At 35.5% G+C, this 14012-nt stretch overlaps 1 protein-coding gene across 4 annotated transcripts in view; it reads left to right on the forward strand.

The window, feature by feature from the left end:
- GABRA1 (gamma-aminobutyric acid type A receptor alpha1 subunit) overlaps positions 1 to 6532 on the forward strand; it is a 47144-nt gene extending 40612 nt beyond the window's left edge. For 3 of the 4 annotated variants that reach the window (XM_026858313.1, XM_026858314.1, XM_026858315.1), the window contains exons 9-10: positions 95 to 297; positions 3731 to 4269. In XM_026858313.1, coding sequence (XP_026714114.1) covers positions 95 to 297; positions 3731 to 4039 — 512 coding nt within the window. In that variant the 3' untranslated portion in view covers positions 4040 to 4269. Of the gene's footprint in view, positions 1 to 94; positions 298 to 3730 lie in introns of all 4 variants that reach the window. The other variant, XM_026858312.1, reaches the window with a different exon arrangement.
- Positions 6533 to 14012: the final 7480 nt, after the last annotated feature.

Genomic DNA, 14012 nt, shown 5'->3' on the forward strand with positions numbered 1-14012 from the left:
GAAGACAAGTCTTTCCCATCTATTGTAGCAGTTGAGAAATTAAGCACAAAATATAGCCACTGATCTAAAGACACCAAACCTGTTTGCTTTGCAGGAGTGACAACTGTCCTGACAATGACTACTCTGAGCATCAGCGCAAGGAATTCGCTCCCCAAGGTGGCCTACGCCACTGCTATGGATTGGTTTATAGCTGTGTGCTACGCCTTTGTGTTTTCTGCACTCATCGAATTTGCAACAGTGAATTACTTCACAAAGAGAGGCTATGCATGGGATGGCAAAAGCGTCGTTCCTGAAAAGGTAATGCCACAATATCTATCACAGCATGTCATACTGTGTCATGCTTGGTCACTAGATGGGGTTTTTTTTTAGAGTTTTTAAAAAATTCCCTTTATTTAGAATAGTAATTATGCCAAAATAATTTCCTCATGTGTTTACACACAGCATTCCTACATATAAGAAATAACTACTTAAACATCAAGTGCCTAAATACTACTTCTGACATACTGGATGATATTTAATGCTATTAAAAAAATAATTTTTTTTCTGAGATTTTGACTTGTGCAGCCAAGCAGAAAGAAGATGAAAGTGTATTTTTTTTAAGGGAATGCAATTAATTTCTAGCGTTTGAGTAAGAGAAAATGTGGATGCTTCAATATAAACACAGAAAAAATCTTGTGGCTACTGTATTTGACAGTTTCCAAAGTATATTGTTTCCCAACATGAACTTCAGGAGTGCTGCTTTGTGATCATGAACAAATAAATCACCACAGGACTTTTTCTTTCCTTTCTTTTGCCTCCTAACATTTCCTTATTTTAAAAAAATATAAATATTATTTTTACTTTCTAGTCAATAAGAGAAATTGATTTGTTTTGGGGGAAGCATTACAGTTGTGTAGGGAGTGTGCGATCCTGATCCATGCCTCCCTGAACGCAACAGAGAGACATCACGCTGAGTCCTTTTGGTCTGGGATCAGACCTGGTCTGTAAATCACAGATGCATCAAGGAATTGTTGAGGACATTTAGGGGATGAAAGAGAAAGTTTCCCATTTCCTATGAGTTATCAAGTCAGCTGCTTCTGTGAGGAAGCTCATTTTGGTTGAGGTTTTTTTTGAGAGATCTTGAAAGAGACTTTTAACTTGCCTAATTGGTTATTACGAACATTCACAGACTAGAGATTCAGCAGAATAAATATTTGGAAGAGCAGATGTTACTCATTGGTATACGAATATATGCATTTAATTCAGGAGTGTATGCCTATATATAATTATAATTTTTTTTTGCTACTTAGTTACATAAGTGAGAAAACAGAAATAAAATTAGGACTTGTACACAATGGCAACTAATACAAAAGTATTGTAAAACAAATGAGTGAAGTAACAATACAAACTCACAGTAATGAGCTGCATGACTGCTGGTGAAGCCTGAGTTTTCAGTTATTGATACTTTAATTGAATATAATTTGTTTGATTCTTTGTTGTGCTCCTATCTTCATAATATCTATTGTAAAAAATGGGCTGTATTAATAGAGCAAAATCCTTGTAATACCTACCTTGTAACATAGTGACTATAATCAGCCATTTAATTTCTTTCAAAGAAAATTACATTTTCAAAAACCCCACACCAATATGAACACAATATTCAAACACTGTTTAAAACATCGGAAGATTTATGGCTTTAAATTCTTCAGCAGGTAATGGTCTTTATGTGTTGTTTAATATGTCAGCAAAGACACACCAGTACCTGGTAGAGTGCGTTACTTGCAGCCATAAGGAAAGGCAAGGCAGTCAAACCAACAGCGAACAGCACACTGCAGCTTAAAAATTAGAGCTCTATTTAGCTGTCATATTACTTTTTCATGAAGTTGAATTTGACATCAAATATTAAGAACCTGACTGGTGTCAGGGTTTTCTGTGGATCAGATTCCTCCTGACATTTAAATCTATAGGAGGGGTCTCCTCTGAGACTTCTGTGAAGCAGTCCTTTGCCTGCTGGATTTATTGCTGCTCACTGGAGTATCTGGATGAGAAGGAAACAGGACTGGCTTCATACTCAGGAAGCATGTTAGCATCTTTCCTGCTCGGGAGGGAAATAACAGACAGACAACTAAAAAATCTTTTTGACACTGCCTTTTTTATTTTCTAAGTATTTTTTTTCAAATTGTTTGTTTCTCCTATTCAGATGAAATATTCTAAAATAATTCCAAGCTTTTTCTTAGCCTTGAGCTAAGCTGAACACTGTTGTGAAATAAAGAACATCTTCATCAGAGTCATTACGTGAATCCCTTTTTTTACTAAGTAGCAAAAATGTAACATTTCAGTCTTCATTTCTTCACTGCATGGGCCTCCAAGCCGTGCTTTGACAAGCCTCTCCCCACTTGCCCTGATGCTTTTACAGCTTCTCTTCACATTCCTAAGTGTCCTGCAGGAGCCCATCTACTCCCTGAAATGTTCACCTCTGTAACAAGAACTTTTTACCAAAGTCCTCCCACTAGGTGATCTATATAGCTATTAATTTATAGCTGATCTGACATAAAAAGTACTGTGACTACTTTAAAAAACATCGCCTCCATGGGACAGCTGCTTCTTGTAAAGAGAGAATTATATTTGCTATCTTGTGATATGACATAACAGATCACATTCTGCTGTTATTTTCTCTTTAGCCATATTTTTTTTTCCCCCTTCAAAGAGGATAAAATGAATTTGCCTATTCTTTTTGTGACAAACACTGTGTAAGGATTTTCTAAGATCTTGGGATTTTTTTTGTTACCTGTTTTTTTCTCATAATCAGAGGGACTTGGAGCAAAGTGATGCTTTTCTTTATACCATCTTAACAACCCACTACATATCTCTCCTATGTTTATATCCTTGTGCAGTGGCTGGACCAAGGGTTTGGACTGTCTGCAACAGGGACAGCTGAATTCCAACTTGTATCCCCAGATGTCAAAATTTAATTTTTTACTACAAGTAGATCCCAGACGTAGAATACTAGAAAATACAAAGATGCAGGGGAAAAATCTAGAAATTTCCAATCAATAAGTTCTACTCCACTAAAAGATTTCCAACATATTCTTTCTTTAGCAATATAGGTAGGTAGATGGAAAAATTGTACAGCTATTTAAGTCCTTGTACATGGAATGACATTTCAGCCATTATGATCCAACTGTTACACTCAAACAGGGACATTCTATTCCATAATGAATATGCTTTTGCTGTAAACTGTTAGTGAACAGAATACTGACAGCTTTGCATTTCATTAAATAATCCACTCTTTTAGTGCATGGTCACATGATATTTTTATTGTGCATTTTCATGTATGAACTGTGTTAGAATGCATCATATAACATTATTTGTCTTAATACTGGAAAGCTACCTTAAGAAATTTACTGTCAAGTTTTTTGTCCTGGTCAAGAAGCACAGTTGATTAAGAGAATATTGAATTATGAGTGTTTTTTCACTGTTGACTATCATTAAAGGTAATTTTGTTGATCAGTAAGCCTAGGTATCAGTATAAATCCTCATTATAGTTTGTCCATCATCTAATTTGGTTTAACTAATACAAGTAACACAGATGGATGATTTTGTCTTTGTCTTCATCTAAATATTTTACATGAGTCATGTATCCAGACACTAGCTTCTTCCTTATATCTTATTACAATTTGTGGTATAAATTCAATTAATTGCAAAATTTTATGGTGCTTTTTCATAATCTTCTATTTTCTTCTCTCTTCAGCCAAAGAAAGTGAAGGATCCTCTCATTAAGAAAAATAACACATACACAGCTGCAGCTACAAGCTACACCCCTAATATTGCAAGGGACCCTGGGCTGGCAACCATTGCTAAAAGTGCAACGATTGAGCCCAAAGAAGTTAAGCCAGAAACAAAACCTGCAGAACCCAAGAAAACTTTTAACAGCGTCAGTAAAATTGATCGACTATCAAGAATAGCCTTCCCATTGCTTTTTGGAATCTTTAACTTAGTCTATTGGGCTACCTATTTAAACCGGGAGCCCCAGTTAAAAGCTCCAACTCCACATCAATAACCTCATTTATTCGTATAGTCCTGTTTTGTCTTTTGCTCTGGGAATTGCTTCCCGTTTTCACATACAGTAATTCCCATTTTCTTCATTGTCTCTGTCTTAAAGAAAATAAAGGTTTCTTTATTTAACAAAAAGTAAAAATATATCTGTATATTTAAAAAACCTGTGTATGAGGGTAAGAACAATATAAATTATATACTTTGGAAAAGTGATTCTGAAAATGGGAAAGAAAGCGTTGCAGAGTAATGAACAAAAAGGAAACCATTTGTAGATAGCTTAGTACTGAATGTCCCCAGAAAGTACTGTATATGTATGTGAAAAAGATATTTTTATTCAAAGGATTGTGGGGAGTGGGAAAATATTCTTTATGATGTTCCTGATGCACATACTATACCATACCATTTATTCAACCACTGTTTATAATCTTTTCAAGGATGTAAAGCTTTACATTTGCTGAATCCCATAAGATATATTATTTTCCTAATCCCTTTTCTCCTCTATATTCCAAGACCATCTGACTTATAATATTAAATGGTCTTTAAAGAAAAATGAAATCTACTCACTCTAGGTACAGTTTATCACTGTATAGCACATAAGATCTAATGGTAACAAATGCTTTAATCTGCCGTCTTACTGCAGTCTTGTTCTAAGCATTAAGTTGTCACTAGACTAGATTTAAAACAGTTGCACAATCAAGTGCAAATCCCAAATTCCCTTTATCACCTGTGTAATCCAAACAATTCCTGGATGCTTTTACAGATAGCTTTTACTCATCACTAAGTTTTAGAGTTAAAAAAAACACAAAAACAAAACAATTTTTGCAAGCTCTAGATATGTTGAATGTATTCTTTTATAAAACGATACATTAAAAAGAAGCTTTAGACTGAGATTTATGGGTAGCAGAAAGACAAAATATAGTATTTAAATAATATATGTAAATATGCAGCATGAGATTGTACATTTTTTTACTTTTTTAAAGTTGTGTTCTTAAAACATTGTGTAGGATTCACCTCTTAGCTCTTAATATGTTGTTAAATTCCAAAAAAAAAAAAAAAAAAAAAAAAAAAAGTGGTACTGGAAAGCCTAAAAAAATAAATACGCAGAAAGTGCTTGGAATTAATTCCATTTGTAAAGTGGTTAAGTGTACAGTAGCTTGCAATTTGACAATGTCATCCAATGTATACTATTAGATTAATGACTGGTCTGCTCAGGTCATGCATAAATACTAAAGTATGGAATTATATTTGGTAGGTAAAAATGGTGAAATATTTGTTAAGACAGAAGTTCATCTGTATATTACTGCTATATTTGCTGATACATAACTGTTACAATAAGTGATGTAATATATGTAGCATTAAATACAAAAAAGTCATACATAAAAGAATGTACAGGAAAATAGATTTTATTGAGTAAACTTACTACATTTCATTTTTACTGTAGCAATATATTTGTAGGAAAAATATGTAAGGGCTTTAAATACAAGATGTCCATTTTGCAGATATTGTGCTCCCTTTCAAATAAATTCTAGTCAGTATCATTACTGCTGATTCTTAGAACTAAAATTCCAGATAAAGATTTGTCAAAGAGATGGGAAGAATGGTGGATATTTGCAAGCATCAATTAAGAAAACGTAATATATGGTATTGAATGAATTTTAAAACAGCGCTACATGAGCCTCCAGAGAAACAGCTACCGAGAGTCAAATTTCATAGGCAATGTTTTCTAAAATCTGAATAAATCAAAAACTTGACATTATCTACAAAAATAAATAGTTAATGTTTTATTTAGAGAAGTTTTGGGGTTTTTTTTTAATAATGCTTCATTGTCTAACACTTGGTCCTGTCTAAACTTGATAAGTTATCTGATTGGAGCTTATTAAAAAGGGGATGTTTCATCTTCTGGTATCATGTGTAGATATATGTATAGAAAAAAATAAACTATGGCTCTTTAACTTCTGTGTACTTGTTTATCTTGTTATTTTTGGCGTTAAACTAGTGTGTTCATTTAGGGCATTTTGCCTTTCTAGCAATTCATAGCTACCTTTTGGTCTGCATTTTGCACATTAGATGTGAATATTACTTACCTAGTCTGCTTTTTGCTATGCAATGATTGCATTATATCACCTCTTAGTTAGTCTATGCCAATAGTATTCTACTGTATAAACTTGATTGCACAGTTGATCAAAGACAAGGTATTCTCTATGTAGCTTTTTTACAATGCTTTGCTAAACCATGTAATAATAGTAAGTCTTCCTTGAAAATAATGATACACTCTTATAGAGGACAGTTTCTGTTTACTCCTGGGATAATTTTAAAAAGATGACATTGAATGTTTATTGCACCTCAGTGCAGTGATGTGGCAATAAATCCTAAATCTAATAGAGGTTGTTTATGGCAGAAGCATGTATTGCTTTACAGAGTTTAGCAAAAGCTCTTTATTTTATGTCAGACTGTAATTCTATTATAATAATAAAGCTAAAAATGTTCAATAATGAAAGTGAATGTTTTACTTTGGTTTTCTTTAGTTACTGCCTTTTATGACACATTGCTTGATAAACTGCTATTCATTCAAAAATGTAGTTTCTTTGGATTTGGTAATGAATGCAGTTTTAGTAGATGTAATTTTCTGTCCAGTGTTTTCCAGGGACAAATATAACAACAGGAATGTTTCCAAAATCTGGTTTGACATTCAAAAAAGATAGTTCAGGCAGTACAGTGTATATCCAGTAAAGCAATTAATTGAATCAGATGAACAATTGTTAACATTTATTACCACAACAATGAATATGATATAGGGTAGGAACAGAATAAAGTGCATTGTCTCCCAGATAAAATGGCAGATAAAACAGAGGGTGAGAGTAAAAAATGTGGGTATTTATGTTATAGATTGCACTGTTTAAATAAAGGCACCAATCTAAGAAAAACTGTTAGAAGAGAACCTCAGACTGTATAAAATAAATATTATTTCACTTAATCATTTGTGGGGATGGCATTCAAACAAGCATATGTATAGCTTGAAAATTTCAATTCTCAACTCCATTCTTTCCCACATAGAAAAATACTCAGAGAGGAAAAGCCATTTCAGTCCATTCAGCCCTCAAATTTTCTTGGAAAAGTTCCTGGAAAGCAAGGCTCATACTCTTGTGTAGGGGGAGACAACCAATTGGAGACATACAGTTTTAGAGGATCCAAAGCAGGAAAGGCTGATATAAGTATATATATGTATATAGCAATATTCATAGTGTTCTTAAGCATGAATCCTACAGGATTCTTCAAAATGGAAGGAAAGATTGTGTTAATACAGGCTCAGATTCTATTAACTTATTATGCTTTCCTCTATTTTGAATGAGAATAATGCAGTCTGAATCCCTGTTCCTTGCCTCCTACTACTAACACCACGGAGATGATTCTTTATGGAAACCCACACAGGATTTTCTGGAGAAGTATGATAAAGAAAGTGGCGAGTGACACCGAACACCCACCTCCTATGTTCACATGCCAGATGCAGAGCATACATGGGGATTCTCACATCCCCTTTGTCACTGCTCAGACATTTTTAGGCAGAATTTTACTCGAGTAAAATGAGTGAAAATGTCTAGATGCAACAGGATTTGACTCAGAGAAAAATATATAGCACTGTTCAGCCCCAGAGTTGAAGAACAGCCTCGTCAGATGACAGATTCACAGGCAGCAGACAGTCCAGCATGACACCATGACATGGCATTGCTGTTTGATACTACATCAGTTCAATAAACTTCTCCAGTTTTTCTTGGATCATCCCTAGAAGCTACTGCGGGGCTCTCTTAATGATCAAGAACTTTTTTTACACTACCACCAACTTTCTTAATTACTATCTTTCTCTTGGACCAACTATGTGAGACCTGAAAAAAACTGTTTTCCTTTTGTCTCTATCTCCTCCTATTTTTCACCAATATGGTAAATAATAAAAGCTTATGAAATACCCTAATGGCTAGAAAACGGAGCACACATGCTTCAGGGAGCAAATAATAAGAGAACCTCTTTCAGCTTGTTCTTTGTATCTGAATGACTGTTCAAATAAATTAGTGACACTGAGGAAAGTCAAACTTTTTCTTAGAGGCTGTAAAAATATCAGTCATACTTTAAAAAGACAAAACCCCAAGATCTCAAACTTTCTATAGTAGATCCACAGAAGAAGAAAAAAAAAATCCTCCTGCTATGCATAAACATGACATAGCTTAAATAAAAATGTGTTTGCAGTCTTAGCACATGAATTTTGCAAGTGAAGTGTATTATCAGCTTGTCAAGCTGTTGCTGTCATGTTACATCTGATTACAAACTACATCAAATACAACAAGAGAGGTAAAAGCCTTGAAATGCCAAGTTTCTATAGACTCATTCACTGTGGCTATAGGCGCATCCAAATAGGCAGGATGACTTCACAGCTGCTGATAAACTTATTCCATTAAACTGCTTTAGGGCATTTGAAGATGCTCTGAGTAGATTTTACGCTTGCAGCACAGATGTTACATGCATTTGACCCAAAGACTAGAGACATTTTTCCCCTCAAAAAACCTGCAGACAGACAGATTGACCAGCAAAGGGCACTGCTTCTCTGAATGTGCTCTCAAGGGAGGAAAGATGTATTGGCTGAACTCTTTCTCCAATCAAGGATATTTGAATGCAGATATGATTAATTTCTTTCCAAGGGTCCTTATATATGAAGTATTTAATTAATCTCAAGTCGTACATGCCTAAGTATCTGAACAAGGCCTAAGCTGATAAATTTGTTTAGGAGTGGTTTGCTACTGGCTGCCCAGAATGCACTCTCTCTGCTACATGGTGGTTTTACACGCACGTGTCATCTGCTCAATAGTAGGTGACTAAACTGCTACTATACAATTAACACAATAGAAAGATCTTTCTCTTAAATTGCTTTTTAATGAAATACCTTACAAAACCAGAAAAATGGATTTCAGCCAAGAATCTTTTAAATGAATGCACCTTCTGATAAGAGAAAAAGCCAATAGAGGCCACAGTAAAAATCTCTGCCAAGTGTTAAGACCTGCTGTGGGGACATAAATTTAAGAAAAATAACATTTTTCAATTAAACTTAATCAACTAAATTAAGAGGCCATCCCCTTTTTGAATGAAATTATTAATTTCAATAGCTTTGGGAGGCATTTTAGACAGGGTTTTTGCTTTGATTTTGTTTTTCTACAAAACCCCATGAAATTCAAATTCAGTTTTCATCTTTTTCCTGCCTGAGGGGCTATGGACAGAAGAGGTGAAGGACACAGTTCTCAAAGGTAATGGTGCGTATCTCTGGAAATAATAGTGTGGCAGTCTTAGATCAAACATTAGCTTAATATGGCAATGTGATATGTTTTGTAACTACACAATGTTCATCTAAACCTCATGGACATAACAAAGAGATATGCAGATTAATGTAAAACTTTATGGACTTGATAGGATTTAGTTTCTTCATTTATGTGAGACAGCTAAATTAAACTTTAAAGAAAACAACTACATACAGTTTATTCAGAAGACAATATCTACTGTCAATCAGTCTTCTGATTTCTGCATATTTCTGTGATCTCCTCCCTAGCTCGCCTCACCATCACTTGATTTGTAAGAAACTGGGCTAATTTAGACCAAGCAAAATGGGGCATTGGGTCATCAGGGCCCTTACCAGGTTATTTGTGACTAACCTCTCTCCTAACTACCTTGTCTGTGGGAAGATGAAGAAAAGATACATGAAGTAACCAGAGCAACACATCCCATATCCACAGGTTAAAAGGACAGAGTGTGTATTATGAGAGTAATATATGTACTGATAGAATGTTTAGCTGGCTGCAAAGACAGAATTTTCACACCTGAGTGCACTTCTCTTACATCCATATATAATCTCCTCCCCCAAAAAGATAGCCAGATTCCCAGAGAAAGCAAATAATTTTGCAGTTCCATGTGATACTTCCAGAGGATCCCAGCCATCATTTCACTAGCAGATTTCTAAGAATGGATAGGAGTTGTGTTTTGGTCACTGAGTTACTAAATCTCATGGTTGTGCTCATTTTGTAAGTGAATCTAACCTCAGCCTTCTCTTCCAACAAATGTGGTTGGGCTGAAAATGTCCACTTATATTTAACAGGTTTTGAATGAAAAAAATTTTTGCTTGCAACTCTCAAAAAGTATAAAAATTGAGAAAATTAATTCTAAGAACACTGAGACAGAAAAGATCATTATGGATAATATAGAAAACTGCTAAGCCAGAACGTTAACTTTTGGACGTTTAGCATAGCTTTAGTCCTGATGATTAAGGATCCATCGTCCACCCCCCACCCCCAGACAGCATTGACCTTCTCCTAGCAAATGAGTTAAGGAAACAAAAAACCAACCTTTCAAGTGGGTATGAACAGAATTAAATGAGTGCTTGATGCTTTTGAAAACCTTCCCAATATTGCTGACCAAGCTTAGAATGACTTTTAAAATCATACTGGTGATGATAAAAAATAATTACAACAGAAATCAAGAAAAAGATCATTATATTTTGCAGCAAGTTCTGCTAACAAAATTTTCTGAGTCTGGATTTTGCCTGAGCATGAGGCTAAAAATCTTACTCTTGCAGACACATGAACATAAATACTTAAGTGTTAAACCACACAAACATGGGTTTCTAGTCTTTGAAAGAGAAAAAATAATCCTGGTTATATTCACACTGCTGCAAAAGATTTTCCTTATTATATAAAAGAGCTTGACATTTATATTGAGAGTTGTCACAGATCTGCTTGGAGCCACTGATCAGACAAATTAGAGACACAAGTTAATTATTGCCTTCCTGTATCAGACCTTGGGAATGGCAGTAAAAATAACAGAACTCATGTAACTCAATTCTGTAAAGTATTTCTATCACATTATTCTAGAACTGACATAATTTATCTTTCAGTACAACTTTTTTTTTTTTTTTTCCCCCTAAATATTATCAGTGGTTATTTACAAAGTAAAAGATATAAAAAGCAAGAATATTAATTTTGTTAATATAAAATACCTTAATATCCTTAGGTTCAAAGGGAATAAGCAAGCTTCAAGAAAAATGACCATGTATCTAAAGAAAAGCAGTTTTATCTGGCTACTGCAAGAAGTAAATGAAAAGAAGTCTATAAATAAACATGATTCATTTATTTATAAATGTCTAGAGATAAGAAATAATAATAATTCTCTGGTGTAGCACAAGCTGACATATTTATTACTATACATAGTGTACTTAACAACAAGAGTTGTAAGACAACAGGCTGTTTTACTGCTGCCTTTTAATGGGAATTACATGAATAATGAGTCTCAGAAGGCACTTACCAGTAAGTAAAGGTAAATATTGGCTCTAAAAAATGTCAGACAAGCTATTATACCTCTGTATTGCAAGCAAGCTACACAGATTATTAGCTGTTATTTTGTTTTATTATAGCTAGTATTTAATAGCTGGGAATGCATGTTTAAAAGATAAAAAGATTGATGATATCAGAAGGTATGGTCAGTGCAAATGGCAAATAATCATCTACTCTTCAAATCATAACTGGGGCTGGATGGTGTGCATTGCTAAAGTAAAGAAAGCTTGCTTCAAGGTCAGCACAGTGAAGGATCTTGAACAGAAACCAACACAGCAGAGACTAAATTGTAATAAATACATCACGTCCCCAATCCCACAGTATAGTAACAGAAAGGAACTTGCCTGAGATTTCAGCTCTGACGCTTGAGGCTTTACACAAAGAGTGCCAGCACTTTGCATAGGTAGAATGGATATGCTCATCAGCCTACATGGAGAAAAAGAAGGACACAAAGAAACTTTGGCTATACAACACCAGAAGGAATTGAAAGCAAGGCAGCTGTAAAGTCAGGGGTGAAGCCGCTTAACACAAGCTAGGGGAGGCTGGCAAGCAGTGAACACGGGCATCCGTGTGTGGATGGGGCAGGAGGCGATGCCACAGCTACCACTTCACGACTCGTGGTCAGGCCAGGGCTTTGGCTTTGACCGCCAAACAGCCCAGGCAACATTCGCCTGCCCACTGCACTGCCCAGCTTCCCCGACCAGTCCCTGCCATGGCCCAGATGTCCCTACAGGAGTGACCTGACACAGAGCAGGACTGCACCCCCCACAGGTCTCTGGGGAAGCCTTAGTGTGAGGCTGTCTCTGTGGTCTCCTCAGAAGGGGCGTTGTGGCACCAGCAAACAATAAGACTGAAAAGGGCTGCGGAAGGTTGTCCTTGTCTTCTCTTTGCTCCAAAGGGAGACCAATGGTCCTCACAGAAATCATCATTCTCTATGAATGAAAAATTATTATTAAATGTGCACTGTATTAATTTGATAATTTCCACAGTTAAACTGCTGTGCTTCAGAAAGGCCAAGGAGCCATTAACATTGGATGTATGTCCAAGAAATTCAACAGAATTCCACAGGTGAAAAAAAAAGATCAGACTACAACCTGTTGGTAACAGTAACTGCTAACTCAAGATGCCTGGGATTTAGGAAACTGCTCATCTAAACATAACTTTCTGTCCACTTCTGCACAATCAAAAGTAAAATATTCCCCATGGCCACACCACCTGAGACTCGGGTGATGTAATAGAGTCCTAAAACTATGGTTTAACTCTCCAAGAACCTAAACTACTGAGTCTTTTTTTTGGGTGAATGTGGATAAATCCCTTATCTTATAATTGCATTGCTTCACTGGTGAAATGGTGATAATGATGCTGATCTGCTTACAAATGCTCTGAATTCATACTTCCCTCTTCAAACAAAGGTTAAGAAGAATAATGATCTTGCATTTCACTGGGTTTCAAGACATCAGACTTCTTGTGTGGCTTTTAGATTCTGCTGAGAAAAAGTGTCATATAACAGCTAGGTATTATTGCTATTAGGTATAACAGCAACAAGACTCTGTGGTGAGTGATTGAGACTTCTCAGCAGTCACTGAGAGGTAAGATGCAGATAATGAGAAAAAAGCAAGACAGAAATCTCACCACAGCAATGGTTATGTTTATGTATATTAGAAGTCTCAGCAATGGAACATGCTGCTGATAGCCAAAAGTCTAGCCCATACTAGATAATACTGTAAAGAATATTGTGACTAAGGTAATTTTAAAAGGGAATTTTAAATAAATCAAGAATATAATTTGTGGAGACTTATTTTTTATCCCGACATGTTTCCAATTAAAAAAAATCTAAGATTTTTGAGATACATGGTTCTCACACAGTTCATTAAATTCTTAGCAGAAGTCTAAAATATGTTCAGAACAACTTTTGGTTATGTACTTAGAGGGCAAACACATTCCCTGTCTTGCAGGGGATTTCTTCATAAAGAAAGTTTCCGAAGCTTGAATAGCCTCTGTGGTGACTGATTCCCAGCTGTAATACATTTCAAAAGATCTGTCTCAACTCTCTCTACTCATGAAGCTGTCATTTCTGACATCCCAGAAATCACTAGTCTGACTTACATTTCTTCTGACACTCATGCCTCTGCTGGTCAGTGCAGTGCAAGAGGTCAAGGGGCATAGCTGTAAAGCTATGCCAAGATGAGGAAAATCAATTTTGGAGTCCAAATGGCAAAACTACTGATGCAGAAGACTACTAAATACAACCAGTTGCCTTATGGCACTTGAGTCTTCCAAGGAGAAAACCATGAGGCTGCTGTTCAGTAAATGTGAAATAAGGTTTTATGGCAAATCAGAAAGAATAAGAAATATTTTTTTTCATTGCTCTTAATTACTGTTTGCTTGGGAAAACCAGTATATATCTGTATAAAATACATTTAAAATATTTCTATGGCTAACATTACAGAAGGAGTGCAAAACCTGCTGACCCCTAGACAAATTTGCATCAGCCCTGGGATTCTGCCAAGGGCAGAATGTCCTTGGGGAGAAATAACTGTCTACACATGTATATTTAGAGCTTAAATTATGGGGTAATGAGGGGGATCTCTTAACCTTAATGAAACAGTCCTAAAC

Source organism: Athene cunicularia (genome assembly GCF_003259725.1).
Source record: "Athene cunicularia isolate RWA chromosome 13 unlocalized genomic scaffold, athCun1 chr13_part1, whole genome shotgun sequence".
Taxonomy (NCBI): Eukaryota; Metazoa; Chordata; class Aves; order Strigiformes; family Strigidae; genus Athene; species Athene cunicularia.